At 36.5% G+C, this 17574-nt stretch overlaps 1 protein-coding gene across 3 annotated transcripts in view; it reads left to right on the forward strand.

Moving 5' to 3' along the window:
• The window catches only part of CYLD (CYLD lysine 63 deubiquitinase), a 54826-nt gene extending 40422 nt beyond the window's left edge, over nt 1-14404 (forward strand). For all 3 annotated transcript variants that reach the window (XM_054452981.2, XM_054452982.2, XM_054452983.2), the window contains exons 11-18: nt 1845-1967; nt 4375-4466; nt 5305-5371; nt 9083-9215; nt 10125-10233; nt 11054-11172; nt 11714-11930; nt 13842-14404. In XM_054452981.2, coding sequence (XP_054308956.1) covers nt 1845-1967; nt 4375-4466; nt 5305-5371; nt 9083-9215; nt 10125-10233; nt 11054-11172; nt 11714-11930; nt 13842-14026 — 1045 coding nt within the window. In that variant the 3' untranslated portion in view covers nt 14027-14404. The remainder of the gene's footprint in view (nt 1-1844; nt 1968-4374; nt 4467-5304; nt 5372-9082; nt 9216-10124; nt 10234-11053; nt 11173-11713; nt 11931-13841) is intronic.
• The last annotated feature ends 3170 nt before the right edge of the window (nt 14405-17574 follow it).

A 17574-nucleotide genomic window follows, 5' to 3' on the forward strand; every position in this document is an offset into this window, starting at 1 on the left:
GTGCTATGGGGCAGGGACACATATGGGGGTGTGTGTGTGCGTGTGTGTGTGAGTGTGTGTGAAAGAAACTGCCATCTGCCTCTGAGTAGAGAAACTGGATGACTGTGGGTCAGGATTGAAAGGGAGATTTGCTTTTCATGACATACTCCTTGGAAGGTTTTGAATGTTGTCTCATGTTTCTGTATCCAGAAAGGTGAATGATATTGTTTTAATGGAATAGATATACAGAGGGTATCTGGGAAATCTTTGTGCACTTATCAAACAACATAACTTGCAGTAACGCCATTGGCTGTTATGTGCTGTATTTTTTTTAGTAGGTAAAGGCAGTCATAAAACTACTTTCTTTAAAAAAACAATTTTCAGTAGCAGCACTGCTGCCCTCATATATGCAATTTTTTCCAAAGTGGAACAACTTAACATTGCAAGGTTTTTTTTTTTTTTTTTTTTTTTTTTTTGAGACAGAGTCTCACTCTGTCCCTCAGGCTGGAATGCAGTGGCACAATCTGGGCTCACTGCAACTTCTGCCTCCCAGGTTCAAGTGATTCTCTTGACTCAGCCTCCTGAGTAGCTGGGACTACAGGTGTGACCCACCACTTCCGGCTAACTTTTTTTTTGTATTTTCAGTAGAGACGGGGGTTTCACCATGTTGGCCAGGCTGGTCTCGAACTTCTGACCTCAAATGATCTACCTGCCTTGGCCTCCCAAAGTGCTTGGGATTACGGGCATGAGCCACCATGCCCAGCCTTAACATTGCAAGGATCTTTAAGCTCTGGAAATTGAACCAAGAATCTTTAGGCTCTGAGGATTGTAGACTGAGCTAAATTGAGAGTAGCCTGCCAGTTCTGTAGCCATATGATAAGAATTAGGAAGTTAATATGGGATGTTAACATTTTTAAACTAGGAAGAAGAATAAAGTGGTGGCCATTTTATTTGCAGAATACTTTGACAAAAACAAGCCTTATAGCATTGATATAATATTCTTTAGATTTCCTGATAAAAATCTGTATTAGCTAAATTTTCTTTTTCTTTGATAACAGCAAGTTACTCCTGTCACTCGTTTATTTATTTTTTTGAGACGGAGTCTCGCTGTGTCACCCAGGCTGGAATGCAGTGGCGTGATCTCAGCTCACTGGAACCTCTGCCTCCCGGGTTCAAGTGATTCTCCTATCTCAGCCTTCCAAGTAGCTGGGACTTCAGGTGCATTCCATCATGCCTGGCTAATTTTTGTATTTTTAGTAGAGACGGGGTTTCACCATATTGGTCAGGCTGGTCTCAAACTCCTGACCTCAGGTGATTCACCTGTCTCGGCCTCCCACAGTGCTGGGATTGCAGGCATGAGCCACTGCACCTGGCCTGTTAGTCACTCATAAGTGATTTTAGCATTTAAAGAAATTTATTAATGTAATAGATCTTTGCAAAGGGGCATGGGGAGAGGGAAGTGGGGCACTGAGTAGTGCTTGCCTCGGGAAGTCGTTTCCAAATGCTGTCCTCTGTTGTCTGTTTGTAATTTGACTGAGATTTGTAGTCCCTCTTTCAACTTCTGCAAAGAAGTTTTCTTCCTTAATATTCTGTTGGCACGTTGTTATCCTTTAACACTGCCAATCTGCAGTTTGCTTTCTCAGTATTATTGGTATTGTCCTTAACATGGAAGGATCTGTAGGTCCTCATGATTGAACCATGGGTATCTTCACAGGGGTCCTGGTACCTGTGTTAATGAAAAACACAAATTGTTATGTTATTTGTTCTCCAGACTTTACTTATTTTCCTCTTCTAATTCTTTTAAAAATCTATTTCTTGAAAATTATGATTACAGCATGAAGAAAAGTATCCTTTTTCTTTTGCAGCTTATTTGCTTTTAGTTCTGTTCTGGACACTGTGTTACTTAGACCCAAAGAAAAGAACGATGTAGAATATTATAGTGAAACCCAAGAGCTACTGAGGACAGAAATTGTTAATCCTCTGAGAATGTAAGTAGAAGACAAATTGCTGTTTTGCCTTTACATGATGTTCTATTTGCTGTTTTCTGGTATAGTAATTAATTTATACCTTGTCTTCATATAATAAGAGATGGGTGAAAATTGGTTCTTATGGTAAAATATCACATTTTTAAACCTTTGGTCCTTGTACTTTTTTGCTTATTTAATTTCTTAAATCTGGCCAAGGTGTAGAACATAGCATATTCCATGAAATGATTTAACCTGTTTTGCTAGAGTAAACTATAATTTAGCAATTGCAGTACGTTTAGGAAAGCTAATACATAATACTTAGGATTCTTATCTTTTGAAATAGTTTATCCAACACTTCTGCTGCAAGTAATCATGCTTATTAGTTAAATTGGTGTAGTCTAGCTTCTTAAATCTGAAAGAAAAGGAGCAAGGGAAATTCTTTATAGAATAGCTAGTGTTTAGTACTTTGGACTAGCAACAGATGAGATGTATTTTAGTACCATATTTTTTGGTTAAAGGAATATATTTGGCCTCTTTCTACCTGCCTTAAAAAGGTGATTCTTTTTCCATTTCCTACTTTAGGAATTATAAATATGTCTTTTTATGGCCACAGGAAGCAATTTGTAATGGTACAAGCACAAGTGACAGGAGATATCTAGTAAGGACTTTGAATAAGTGGTAGTAGTGATATGTGATAATATCACATTATAAAATTTAAACTATGAAGAATTAGGACCATAGATCATAAAACAAATTTGTTCATTCAGGAGTATAGAGAGAAAGTGATTTATTTAAATTCCATATTAAGATAAATTTTAATCCTTTTATATGCTGTTCTTATTTATCAATTAAAGTAAAAAATAGTTTGATATCAAATTTGAACCAAAAAAGCAGAATACTCAAATACAATGAGGATTCCAAATTATCTGCTATATCACATGACTAGGAAAGTAAATTATAAGAGAATAAATTTCCTCACTTACATCTTTTGCTTTCCTTAAATTCTGTAATGATTTCTCTGATGATCTTACCCTTTAAGATAATTGTGAATCTTGATTTTCACATCAATTATTTTGTCTTATGCAAATTTTTAAACATACTACTTTTTCCCCCAAGTAATTGATACTGGAACAAGACAGGTCAAACCCGAAACTCTAAGGCATGTTAACACCTTCCTCCTAGAAGAGAGGAAGAATAAACATTCTTTGGATCCTGTTGTTCAACCAGTTAAGAATCATAGTTAATCACACTTTCTTACCCTGTCCACGGTAAGAAACTGGTCAGATGCCCTGTTGTGATCAGGATTCCCTGTGTCTGTAGCATTCATATCTGTATATAGCTGACTGGTTTTATTTGGCGCTGAAATCTCTGCTTTTCTTCAGAGACCCTGTCTTTTTCACCTTGCTCATTTTGTATTCCCAGTGGCTGACAGGTTACATTACTATTAAGTGGTACATTCTCAGTCTGCATTGGTTGCAGGAAGCTAATGAGTGAATGAATAGTATAAAAAGTGGATATAAAACTAGCTAGTTGTGACTTGTCCTTAGTAAACTTATGGTAGCTGCTAAGTTCTCCTCTGAAGCCATTTTTAGAATTAAAAATTTAAAGTGATATTAAACTTATTGAATGTGTCTTGCATTCAGACAAAGAAGAGAGAAAATGTCATCATTATGCCAATTGGTTTGATTGCAGATTTTAGATTTTCAGTTTCTTATAAATTCCCTTTCCCATTTCCCTTGGTGGCTGTTTCACACTTTAGTATTAAAAGGATATTCTCTCTCAAAATTGTATATTCTGCTTTATAAAGTAAATGCTTTAATTTCCCAAGCAAATATTATTTAAAAAATCAGTCACAGCAAACCTAAAAATTTTTTGTATTAGTGTATGACAGTTACTTGTAGAGCATATAATAGTGTCTAGGATAATTCTGGTTCTAGGTCTTTAATTTTGCAAACTTCAGGAAGAAGCCTATAATTGTTTTCTTCAAAATAATTGTCTAACCTATTGATTTATGACATACTGGAGTTGTATAAGAAATGTGTGGGCCAGGGGCGGTGGCTCACACCTGTAATCCCAGCACTTTGGGAGGCCGAGGTGGGCAGATCACTTGAGGCCAGGAGTTCAAGAGCAGCCTGGCCAACATGGTGAAACCCTGTCTCTACTAAAAATACAAAAATTAGCTGGATGTGGTGGTGCACACCTGTAATCCCAGCTACTTTGGTGGCTGAGGCATGAGAATCTCTTGAGCCTGGAAGGCGGAGGTTGCAGTGCGCCAAGATCGGGCCACTGCACACTCCAGCCTGAGTGATAGAGTGAGGCTCTATCTCAAAAAAAAAAAAAAAAAAAAAAAAAAAAGAAATGTGTGATTAAGATGTGTTATATAATTTAATACATGCCAATATCAATTAATAGTTTTTTACTAACTTAGATATGGATATGTGTGTGCCACAAAAATTATGAAACTGAGGAAAATACTTGAAAAGGTGGAGGCTGCATCAGGATTTACCTCTGAAGAAAAAGGTGACCATCTTAACTTATATGCATTAAAAATAACTGAAGAGCATATTCACATGTCAAAGTATTAGCTGAAACGTGCGTCTGTGTAGTTGGGGGGTTTTCTTTTAAATTAGAAATTTCTTTTTATGTGATATATGGTTAGCTCCTCTTTTTGTAAATTCTTCCTCTCTTCTAAAAGTGATTGATGATGTGGAATAATGAACTCCTTTAAGAAGCTGGCTGGTTCTAGTATATTAAATGCTTAAATAAAAAGTCCTTTCCTTTCCACCCAGCAATGATATTCTCAGTTGTTTCTCTCTTGTGGTGCAGAGTTGCATTGGGTTTTCTACATTTTCCCACTGAGTTTTCCCTGTTATAAAAGGGAGTTAGAAAGCTGCTGACTAGGATTAAGTTTATAGTCAGGAAACAGTGTTATAATCTCTTCCTAGCTAATGGGCTTACTCAAAGATTCACCACCTGACTTTGAACTTGTCAGCAGCATACTGTAAACAGCTGTAATGTTTAGAAGCTTGCAGGAAAAAACAGAGCATACCTCAGATTGTACTCCACTTACCTTAACCCCTCCAAAAGAAATAACAGCTATTTCATTATGTGCGATGTGTTACACCCTTTCAAATGTAATAAACTTACAACAAAATTGAAACATAATACTTGATTATAACTTTTAAATGTCTTTTATGTTTTTCCTTTGTCAGGAAAACTTGAAAACTGTGCTTTTAATTGAAATAATATTGGATGAATGAAACTGAATTCAGTATTAAAATATGACTGTTAGAAATAAAAAATAAAATGATTTAAAAATTTTGCCTGTGACTTATTTGATTTTTAAATTTTCTCCTAGATCCTGAGGAATTCTTGAATATCCTGTTTCATCATATTTTAAGGGTAGAACCTTTGCTAAAAATAAGGTAACCTTTAAATTGTTCTAGGAGCATTGGAAAAATAGACAATTCTCATTTCCACTGCCATTATTCAACAGACATGATTTCCAGAATGATTTCTTAATATTGTATTTGTTTAGGGCTCTTAATAGGCTAGGGGAATATCATGCAAGTTAATTTTATTTGTTGTCCTTGCCACAGTACCATAGTTTACTTGAAGATCAAATCCAATGTAAATTTGTACTATAATTTTTAGCCCTAGCGATAAGTATTATTGCAAATCATTTTCTTTTGAAACTGTACATATATTTTTCATAATTTCAATTAATGAACCTTTTAAGAAAAAAAAATCTCATTCTAACTTAATCAGACACTTCGAGAACACTGTTTTCTGTCTACTCATCACTCAAAAAATTTAGTCTTAAATTAGCTTTCCTGTTCTCAGTTGTATAACTTTGTCTCCCCTCCCCACCAACCATGTTGAATGAAAGCCTTGTTTAATGTAGTAAAGTTCTTAATGAAATGTTCTAAATGACTGAACTTTCCAGGTAGTTTGAATGTTCTCAGTCTAAACAATGGACCTTTTTATATTTTAGCTTGGGTTTCTCTGTTGAGAATCTTAGTAATATCCTATACACTTCCCTAAAAGCTAAGCATAGATGAGTACTCTTCCTCATCTCTGTGTCTTAAAGTGATATTGTTTGATGCCACTGTTGAACTGATGGGTGAGGAGAAGAGAGGGAGGGTGGACGGTGCCATGACTGTGGTTTGATATTGTTTGGGAAGTTCTTATGAATGAAATGAGATTGATATATAACCATCAGGAGTTCATATTATCTGTTCAAAGATGATAATAGCCATATGTGCACCTAAAAATCCTAGAGAATGGCCTAAAAATTACTACAGTTAGCAAAAGAATTCATAATTTGTCTATGTAAAATATCCATGGAAAAATCAATAGCATTTCTGTATACCTTCAAGCAAATATGAAAAAGTAATTTAAGACTTCATGAAAGTATAAAATACCAAGAAATCAATTTTATTGAGATAGATTTTTTTTAAAGACTTATACAGAGCTAAAAGGGTTTTGATTAATTAGTGAGAAAGATTACGTTCTGGGTAGGACAATTAAATAATTTAAAGATGATTACATAATAATTTGCACACAAGCAAGATCTTAACATACTTCAGGAAAGTGGATTTAGAGTTCTGTACAAAATGAAGTGGGCAAAAATCTTGAAGAATGCTTTTAAAATAGATTTCTATTATAAGCTACGAAGGCAAAGCAATAGACTTTAAAATAGTGTGTGATACTAGCATAAGATTAGAAATATGGATCAATGGGGCCAAATAGAAAGCTCAGAAATAGAATTAACTGTATGTAGAATTTCAGTATCTTATAAGTCAACTTTCAAACAAATGGGAAAGGAAAGATATGTTTAATACATGAGGTAGGAAACCTAGAAGGCACTTTGGGAAAAAAAAGTCAATTTGGTTTTTCATTTTAAAGAGATAAATTTCAGATGCTTAAAACAGTTGTTTTCATCGTTTTTACCCCCTTTTCTAGCCTACACACTTATGGAATGTAATACACGCCCAGTAATAACATAGGTTGAATACTGAGTGATCCTCAGAGTGGGTAGGGAGGGATCAGGGCATCTCTGAATATATCTCAGAGTCTGAATGCCTTGTGGGACTTGAAAGGGCCCTGGGAAATTCTTACACCCCCTGAAGGGTACATTGTCCCCTTCACCCCTGCAAACAACCTCTTCATATTGAGAATCACTTTTTAAAGATTATAAATATCTAAGTTCGCTCTTTTTCAAGAGTAATTCTTCCCCTCCACCAGCATTTCATTTTGACAGACAGAGTCAGCAGATGCAACATATAGGAGGATGAGTACCTAAAAAAATCTAAAATAATTAAATAGTCTAAAAGAGACTATAAGATGTTCTTAAATGATTGAAGAGACAAAAGAACTAGATGACAATGAAAGGTAAAACAGATTTGATAAACAATCAAATAACCAAAGACAGAATCTCCAGAAATAGAAACTATATCATGATGTTACCTCATTGATGCAGTGTGCACAGCTGAAGAGAGAATTGCTCATTTGGAAGACAGAGCTGAGGAAAGTACCCAGAATGTTGCACAAAGGGATAAAGAGTTAGAAAACAAGAAAGAGAGGATAATAGACATGGAATATGGATTCTAACTGGAGTTCCAGAAGGAGATACTAGAGAGAATAGGGAAAAGGCAGTGTTTCAACAGATAATAGCTGAATAATTTTTAGAATTTTTGATAGACTGAAATTCTAAGAATAAGAATATTCAGAATTTCTGAGCAGGAAGGACCAGGACTAAATTACCATTCAGAGACTTACTATAGGATGTACTTCAGTAAAACAAAACTGAGTTTAGAATAAAGGAGTGGGATGCAAGAAACAAGGGAAAGTCAAGAAATTAGTAAATTGTCTTCTCCATCCTCATTTCTGCCTCCTTTTCTCTCAGTGTTTGCGATGCAGTGGTCCCTTCAACCACCAGCCCTCCTCCCCTTCTGCCATTATTATGATTACAACTACTTACCTCTACTACTTCCTGGTTTCTTATTTTCCTCTCTTTTTTTTTTTTTTTTTTCCTGTAAACTGTTAATTTTCTATGCTTTTTGGCTTTCACAGAAAAATTCTGGTCTTTTGTCATAGTCATCAACAACTGATTAAAACATTGGTATATCATAGCCTTCAGGTTTTTTGATTATCATCTGTTTGTATTTGTTGTGGGTCTCCAGAATCTCCTGTTTTATTATCAATTAAGTTTTGTTTATTTGGGGATATAAGTTGCTTTGGGAAGCTGAGGATTTCTGCAGGCTGATCTCTGAATAGCTGAGTTTTTTTTTTTAAGTGAAAACTATGTTAATATTTTCCCCTAAAAATCTTAAAATCTAGATGTAAGTTTAGATGTAGACAGTCTAACTTTATATCCAGAAATTCTACTGTAAAGGTAAATAGTAAACTTAAGGATTATTAGTCCTTCTGGTAGAGTTAGTCTTAAAGACTAATGGCATGCTATAGTAAAATATTTAGGAGGAAAGATGCTCAAAATATAAGAGTAACACTATGATTGGCATATGGTAGGTGCTTACTTGGTATTTGTTGAATAAATGAGTGACGATCAGACAGCATGCTTTAGCAGAAAGAATGGCAAGCAGTAGTTAGGGCCCCTAGATTCTGTACCCACCTCTGCTTTTGACTTGCTGAGAAGTCATTCTCCTTCCCTAGATCTCAGCGCCTTCATTTTAGAAATGAAAAGTTTGATCTAGAAGGTCTGCTAAAGGTCTGTTACATCCAGCATATAATAATTTATTTTCAGGCATTAAATACAGTTTGCTGCTTTCTAGATTTGGGCAGTGAAATTGCACTAAGTGATTTACCTTTTGGTTAGTTCTGTTCACACAGTGCTTCTTGATTGAGATTATTATTCCATTATTTTTTTCCTAATCACTAGGAGATCTTTCCAATCTAAAAACTAAACAAAATAAATCATTTATAAGGTCTTGTGCCTAAGCACATTTAATTATTTTATCCAAATCATTTATTTCTCTCTGTTGTTCTGACTATCCAAAGCTACACCATCAATTTTATGGTTTTTCTGTTCTCAAATACTGCCGGGACAACTTCACATTTTGATTTAAGCATTTGATAAATAGGTTGTATGTATTTTTTTCTCTGCGTGTTTTTAGATCAGCAGGTCAAAAGGTACAAGATTGTTACTTCTATCAAATTTTTATGGAAAAAAATGAGAAGGTTGGAGTTCCCACAATTCAGCAGTTGTTAGAATGGTCTTTTATCAACAGTAACCTGAAATTTGCAGAGGTTAGTGATACTCACCTGTGGTATTTTATATGAAAGTCTGTGGGAGTCTTAAGACTATTGGTAGATTCAGTGTCTATTGATTTTAACTAGCTGAAAACAGTTTGAAACACAAACTGTTAAGAAACACAAATTTTAAAAAGTATGCAGTGTTTCAACTTTGCCTTTACAGAAAATGTTTTAGAATTAAGATTGAATTTTTTTGATTTCTGCTGCCAAAGAAAACACCAAGCTAATTTGCGTAACGTGAAAACTTTTAGGTAGTTTAAAGCAAAAGGAGACTTACGTTTTTTAAAATGCCATTTTACCCAAGCATATTATCCAAATATATCAAAATATAATGTTTACTTCCCCCCTTCATTAAGAGACAAAATGTCAATAAATTCGTTTATATTTGCTAATGAACCAGTGATAGAAATTATTTTTCTTTTATTGTCCAAGAATCTCAATAATTTTAATAGTATATGCTTGTGGTTTATTCTGATTGTATTCATTTCTGAAGTCATTTTTGGTAAAACCTTAACAGCCACAGTTATTTATTTGTTGAAATATAATGAGTAGTGTCCTTCTGTGATGACATTTTCTGTATTATATTTGCAAAAACAATCTGTCCAAAACCTTTAATAAATATAAACCCAAATAAAATGCCATGATTTTATTTGAGACTCAAGATTATTGAACTCCGTGACCTCTAGGTGCTGGTGTGCCCCTGCGATCATGAGCCACTTGAAGACTTGTGGCTTGTTGGTGTCCTCTGTCCACAGCCCATGGTCGCGTGTGGATCCTGTTTCATAGGATACCAATATTAAGGCAGAACTCAGTGTTTTGTTTGACAGCCATGACTATTTTGGTTTCATAGGGAAAAGTTTTTTTTAACACTTTGATTCTAAAAATATCTGTCTTTTTTTATAGGCACCATCATGTCTGATTATTCAGATGCCTCGATTTGGAAAAGACTTTAAACTATTTAAAAAAATTTTTCCTTCTCTGGAATTAAATATAACAGATTTACTTGAAGACAGTAAGTATGAGATTTTTTTAGTTTGTTTTGTTGGTTTTGTGGAAATTGTCAGATAATTCTCATCAGTTGTGGGTTAGACTCTAACTGGACACAGTATTTCCAAAGGCAATTCAGTATCTGAAGAGCCTGGAAATATGAAACCAGTCATTTTATTTCTAGGAATTTATTCTGAGAAAACACAAATGAAAATAAATATTTGATATGCAAATATACTTATTATTATATGATTAAGAAATTAGAAACAACTTGAATGTTAACCAGAGGAGAATGGTTAAATGAGTGTGTATCTAACAAATTACTGCCATTAAAATTCATGGTTTTGAAGACCAATGTGTATGAAAATGGTCATGGTGTAATATTAAGTGGAAAGGTAAGTACGTTGATATATTCTACAAAAGGAGCCATATATATATATATACACACACACATATATACCTATGTAAATATTCAGATATGAAATTATTAGAGAAAATTCATAATCATATTGACAGTGGTTATCTCTTGCCAACTAAAATTGTAGATGCTTTTAGTTTTCTCCATTATACTTTCTTGTATCTTTGAATTTTCATCAATGGGTATTTTATAATGAAGGGAAAAATACCCTAGGAGACACTATTTAGAAAAATTATTTGGTCCAAGAAAATGTTTTTAAAGATATTTCAAATACTAACTGAGAGCTTAAGCAGATGGAAGAGAAAGAGACTTTTTTGAAGCCATGAACATTGTCCTTTTTAAAGCCTAACTTTCTTTACATCTTCTTAATGAAAGAATGCATTTTTTTAAAGTCCTCTTAACTTCCCTTCCCCTTCCCACATTTCAGCTCCCAGACAGTGCCGGATATGTGGAGGGCTTGCAATGTATGAGTGTAGAGAATGCTACGATGATCCGGACATCTCAGCTGGAAAAATCAAGCAGTTTTGTAAAACCTGCAACACTCAAGTGAGTTTCCCTTCACTTAATGGATGAACTTTTGTTGAACAGTAACTTATTTATAGTTGAAAACAGAATGCTCGTTTTGGAAAGTTTTTAAAAATCATAATTAATGGTTAAAAATTCACAATAAAATGGTATTGCTTTTGCCTTTTCTTTTTACTTGAGAGCTGTTGGTGAAGTACTTGATTGCTATAAGGGATGTATTTAATAAGAGTAAGGAAGCCCATTCACTTGACACATTGAGTTTCTCTCATTAATGACATTTTTTTTTTTTTGAGACTGAGAGACTGAGAGAGACTAATGCCCAGGCTGGAGTGGAGTGGCACGATCTCGGCTCACTGCAACCTCCGCCTCCAGGATTTAAATGATTCTCCTGCCTCAGCCTCCCGAGTAGCTGGGACTGCAGGCACCCGCCACCACACCCAGCTAATTTTTGTATTTTTACCAGAGACAGGGTTTCACCATCTTGGTCAGGCTGGTCTTGAACTCCTGACCTTGTGATCCACCAGCCTCGGCCTAATGACATTCTTTTCATGGTCCATTTTAGGTCCACCTTCATCCGAAGAGGCTGAATCATAAATATAACCCAGTGTCACTTCCCAAAGACTTACCTGACTGGGACTGGAGACACGGCTGCATCCCTTGCCAAAATATGGAGTTATTTGCTGTTCTCTGCATAGAAACAAGCCACTATGTTGCTTTTGTGAAGTATGGGAAGGACGATTCCGCCTGGCTCTTCTTTGACAGCATGGCCGATCGGGATGGTACTGAAAACGCCTTTCTTCTGCATGTGGCACAGGGTTCTGGTTTATAGTGGGACAGTTCATAGTGGGATCGCCTGTTCTGAGTGATATGATATTTTCTGAGAAAATCCTTTCAGGATTATTCTGGTGACAACAGTCTTATATCTTGGATTGCATTAATAACCTTGCTTGCTAGCTGAACTAAGGAATAATATAGCTGTGTTTGTTTTTTTTTTTTCTTTTTTGAGACGGAGTCTCACTCTGTCACCCAAGCTGGAGTGCAGTGGCGTGATCTTGGCTCACTGCAACCTCCACCTCTCAGGTTCAAGCAATCCTCCCACCTCAGCCTCCTGAGTAGCTGGGACTACAGGCATATGCCACCATGCCTGGCTAATTTTTGTATTTTTAGTAGAGATGGGCTTTTGCCATGTTGCCCAAGCTGATCTCAAATTCCTGGCCTCAAGTGATTCACCCTTCTTTTCCTCCCGATGTGCTGGGATTACAAGAGGAGCCAGTGTGCCCAGCCTCATATTGTGATATTTTGACATGCATATGCTCTTTTTAAAAAAAAAAGAATCCTAAAATTCTTATTTCAGCCCTGAGGGATCTTATTTCCAGCTTCGTTGTCTTCTTTCAGGCCCCTCTCATTTTTGTAGGAGCTGTTTATTGAGCACCATTAAGTCATTCTACCTAAATCCTGGCAAGATGGGGATTATTCCTGTTTTTCTGTTATTAAAGCTGAGGTTTAAGGTGCTTGAGGTATTGTAGTTTGTGTTTAACTGAGTCTTTCTGATCTCAGTGCTTATGTTTTTTTGTACTAAACCATGTTATCTTCCAGTTGCCAAAAGCTGAGAGCAGAAGTAAACATCCTTTTTAGAAAAGTAAAGCCCCTTCTGCATGTAGTATGTTTCTCCCTGAAGTGGGGAATAGGCTGCACTTGCCAGGCCACTTTCTAGGATGCTTAATCATTATTTAACTAATGCTTAATGAATGCCAGGCGGGATAGTGGGTTTTAGGTAAGAAATGTTTGTTAAAGCAGCTCTGCCTCTACGTATAAGGAGTTTGCGGGTTAAGACCAGGCCTGGGCAAGGTTGTGTGGTGTGACTCTCATGTTCCTCCATTCTTATACCCTATTTTTCCTTTAGCTGCTCTCTCAGGTCCAGCCCCCATGGCCTTCTGGTGTGGCCCTCCAGTAGCCTAAGACATTCCCTGTGGCAGCCTCTTGAACAGAGGCCCAGTCCCTAGATCAAGAGTTCTCCACCTTTTCTCAGTTCTCCGATGCTTGAGGGATACATCCCAGCCCCATCTGTAGATGTGCCCCCAACCCAGTTAACGTTTGCACTGAACAGCGTAACATAACAGCATAGGTGTGGAAAAGCCACTGAGGTAACCCAGAGGAGCCTTTCCTGGAATCTCTGAAATCACACCCCAGAGCACCTTCATCAGGGCCTGGTGATGTGTCAAACAAACTGTGTTAGAGTTGAGTAAGGATGTGTTTAAAGTGTAGGGAGCTATAATAGCATTCATTTGACTAGATCTATTCCAAATTGGACAGTCTTATGGTGAAGTGTGCTAGGTGGCTTGTGTCTGGGAGGAAATGAAATGTGAAGAACAGAGTGTCGTCTACGTATGTATTGATAACATGATTCCCTGAGTGACTACAGAGAGAAGCCTGGAAAGTAGGTTGGGGGCTTACCTCAGAATTTGTGTCCTTTTACCAGGTTTATTCACTGTTGGCCCCAGAATCCTTTCAGAAACCAAGAAATGAGAATATATCAAGAGTTAAAGGAGGCTTTCACTTCCAGAAATCAGAAGTAAAATAAAGGCTTTTAGAGCATGAAATTAGCTTTTTGGAAATGATAGGATTATAAAATCACTGGCAAAAGGGTTTAGAACTTGACTGCCATAAAGAGTTTTTCCTCTGTGCCATAGGTGGTCAGAACGGCTTCAACATTCCTCAAGTCACCCCATGCCCAGAAGTAGGAGAGTACTTGAAGATGTCTCTGGAAGACCTGCATTCCTTGGACTCCAGAAGAATCCAAGGCTGTGCACGAAGACTGCTTTGTGATGCGTATATGTGCATGTACCAGAGTCCAACAATGAGTTTGTACAAATAACTGGGGTCATTGGGAAAGGTGAAGAAACTGAAGGCAGAGTCCTAACGTTGCATCTTATTCGAGCTGGCAGTTCTGTTCACGTCCATTGCCGGCAATGGATGTCTTTGTGGTGATGATCCTTCAGAAAAGGATGCCTCTGTTTAAAAACAAATTGCTTTTGTGTCCCTGAAGTATTTAATAAGAAGCATTTTGCACTCTAGAAAGTATGTTTGTGTTGGTTTTTTAAGAAGTCTAAATGAAGTTATTAATACCTGAAGCTTTAAGTTAAGTGCATTGATCATATGATATTTTTGGAAGCATACAATTTTAATTGTGAAAGTTTAAAGCCTCTTTTAGTCCATTGAAAATGTAAATAAATGTGTCTTCTTTATGGACCAAGGATATGAAATCATTTTTCTTTTGTAGCTAACGGTTGCCTTGAGGAAGAAATAATTTGGTTTTATTAAGAGTCTACTCTCAATCCAGTTATTAAAGATGTACTGAGTTTGATTTGTTAATCCTTTCTATATACTGCTGATCTTGCATGTCTACAATCTGCTCAGTTTTTCTGTGTTTCTGCAATAGTGGTCAGAAAAATACTTAAATTCCCCTAATGGTGTTGTTTTCTATTTGTTCTGGTTTTGAGATAAATGAGTGATTCTGTCCCCAAATGTCCATTTTTGAAGTGATTTTCCTGGAGGATTAGGGTATTTAGCAGTTGAAGCTCTTCATTCATAGTAGTTACTGTCAGCTAACAGGTTTTTTAAGGCTTTTAACTATTAATATTTTATGGAATGGGGCAAAGTAAATTGATGAAAGAATTGGAGTGATAAGTAAATAGTCCTATACAAACATACAGTCCATAAGAAAATGAATTTGGCATATAGAATTATTACAGTTTCCTGGGAGAGATGGATATTTAAACCTCTATTATTTTAGACAAGACTGTCTAGAACTTAAGTTTGATCTGTCAGCCAGTACTCCCATTAAATTCAGTGTGGTTTCACTTGATAGAATCAGATATGTCATCGAAATGTTAGCAGCAGCTTCATCCTCCTTCTGATTAAAGTAAGTAGAAATGGGATGTTTTGTTTAATAACAGCCATAGTGTGTGTTTAGACCACAGTGGATGTTGTAGACTAGGACCATAGATTATACATGTCAGTGCTGTGGAATGTGCATTCTCTGAGTGTTGTTTTGTGGTATCATTGTCTTTCTTGAATGACTTTCTAACTGTGCAGAAAGGCAGAAAAGTCATCATATGTATATGGCATATGACTTTATAAAATATTTAATGTGACAAAAAGTGGAAAGAATCTTTACAAACCCTGCAATTACTTTTTTAAAGGCACTTTTACTCTTTGGTTTTATCATTCCATTTTGCTAATATTTACTAGCTTTATAAATTACAGTAAGGTACAAAAACTCATCTTGTAATATTTTCATTTTTGAAGTGAAAAAGTACATATTTTGCACAAGGTTTCATACTGCTAAGTGCTTGGTTGGGGTGGTGAGATGATTATTAGATCGGGGGTGAGGCTGAGAGACTCTGGGTTTAGGGCTAGCCCTGCCTCCATCTCCCTTGGGTAAAAGGAAGGGTGTGGGGTACAAGATGCGTAAGGCCTTTTCTAGCTCTGACCGCCTAGAAGTCCAGTCACCCTGTAATAAATATGTGTTGAATGAAGAAATGGGTGAATGAGCTTGTCAATGTGATTTTAAAAAATTGACTACCTGGAGGAATGATTAGGAATCTAAATGGAGCCAGCCCTCGGTATCTGCAGGTTTCTCATCCATGGATTCAACCAACTGCAAATGGAAAATATGATTTTTTTTAAAAAAAAGGATGGTTGCATCTGTATTGAACATGTACAGACTTTTTTCTTGTCATTATTCTCTGAACAATACAAGAACTCTTTATGTAGCATTTACATTTATTAGGTATTATAAGTAGTCTAGAGATGATTTAATTAAAATATACAGGAGGATGTGTGTCAGTTATATGCAAATTCTGTACCATTTTATATCAGGGAATTGAGCATCTTCAGATGGTGGTATCTGCAGGGATCCTGGAACCAAACCCCTGCAGATACTGAGGGCTGACGATCTAGGTAAGACTGGATTTAACAGTTGGAAAAAAAAAAAAAAAAAGGAGAGAGAAGACAGTTCCTTTTCTGTAGAAATTAAAACAAAATACAAATTGAGGAAGCTCTGCTACCGAGGCTGTCATGGTAGAGAACTTGAAGAAGACCTGTTTGGATGGACACCTGGTTTCAAAACTCAGGTGTGGAGTGTCTTAAATGGGAGGGCCTCATCCATAAATGATTTCTGGAGACATCTTCTTCAGGTGGAGCTTGACGTCTTTTTAACATCACTTGGGGAGGGAGTGCTCATTAAGGGATGCCAGGGCCAGCTCTGGTGATTCCTGGGGAGGCTGCGTCCTTCTCTGCTTCTGAGTGTCATGAGGCAGCAGGAAGGTTTCCCCTGCACCTGTCTGTCCTGGCTCCCTCTGGGTAGCCCCTACTGTTCTGTGCTTCAGCACAGCCTGGTTTGTCAAGAGGGACATAGTTGGGGCTGGGCTGCATGGTGCAGGGGCTGATGTGCCTGCTGGTTATTTAATTTTTAGCCTTAAGTTTTCTTTAATATTTTCCCGTTGGCTTTTTAAAGGTTTTGGCCATCTTTTATTCCTTAGCTACAATCAAGATGACAACGTAATTGAATTATCTGATTTATAACATGGTTCATGATTCATGATTCATGATTACAAGTAGAAAATATGTCATGTCCCTCACCTCCAAATAAATGTGTGTGTGTGTGTGTGTGTATGTATGTATGTGGCGGGGAGGGAGAGAGTGGGGAAGGAGAGCGATGTTATCATATATAGAGAGGCTAAATGTGTCCCATCCCTCACTGTCAGCTTTGTAAAGGAGTTTGACTCCATCCACAGAAGAATGTTTTATAAGACTAGGAAAACACATTGAAAACTAGGAAAAACAGCAACAAAAATCAACTAAATATGTTGTTACTGTTGCTAACGATTTTCTCCTTAGAATAATTTAGGATTTTAAAAAATTTCTCTTTGCCAAATGCTGTAGATAAATGGCCAGATTCTTCCTATCCCTAGGATTCCTTTATTATTATTTTTTCACAGATTTTGAGAACAAGGGGAAGACATAGTATGGAAGATTAAGATTCCATTAATCTTATAGAACTGTGTTGTCATCCAAATTCCTGCTTGTTTGAACATGGCATCTTCATAGATTCAGGATTCACTACCCTCTATAGCTGGATCTTGAAAATTATCTGGCCAGATAATTTTGCATCTGCTTGGATGATTGTAGACTGAGATGTGAATGGAGGATAAAGTATTAGACCTTCGCTGAGCAACTGCCAACCAAGAAGTATTTATCAGACACTTACTAGGTGCCTAGGATTGTATCAGAGGGAATATGAGATGTGTCCCTGCCCTACCTAGTTTTAACGACAGAATATCTATTAAAGGCTACTTAGCTGAAGGGTAAGGGTGACAGGTCTAGGGGAAGCTTTGGGAGGTGGTGTGCTGTGACAGAAAA

Source organism: Pongo pygmaeus, chromosome 18, assembly GCF_028885625.2.
Source record: "Pongo pygmaeus isolate AG05252 chromosome 18, NHGRI_mPonPyg2-v2.0_pri, whole genome shotgun sequence".
NCBI lineage: Eukaryota > Metazoa > Chordata > Mammalia > Primates > Hominidae > Pongo > Pongo pygmaeus.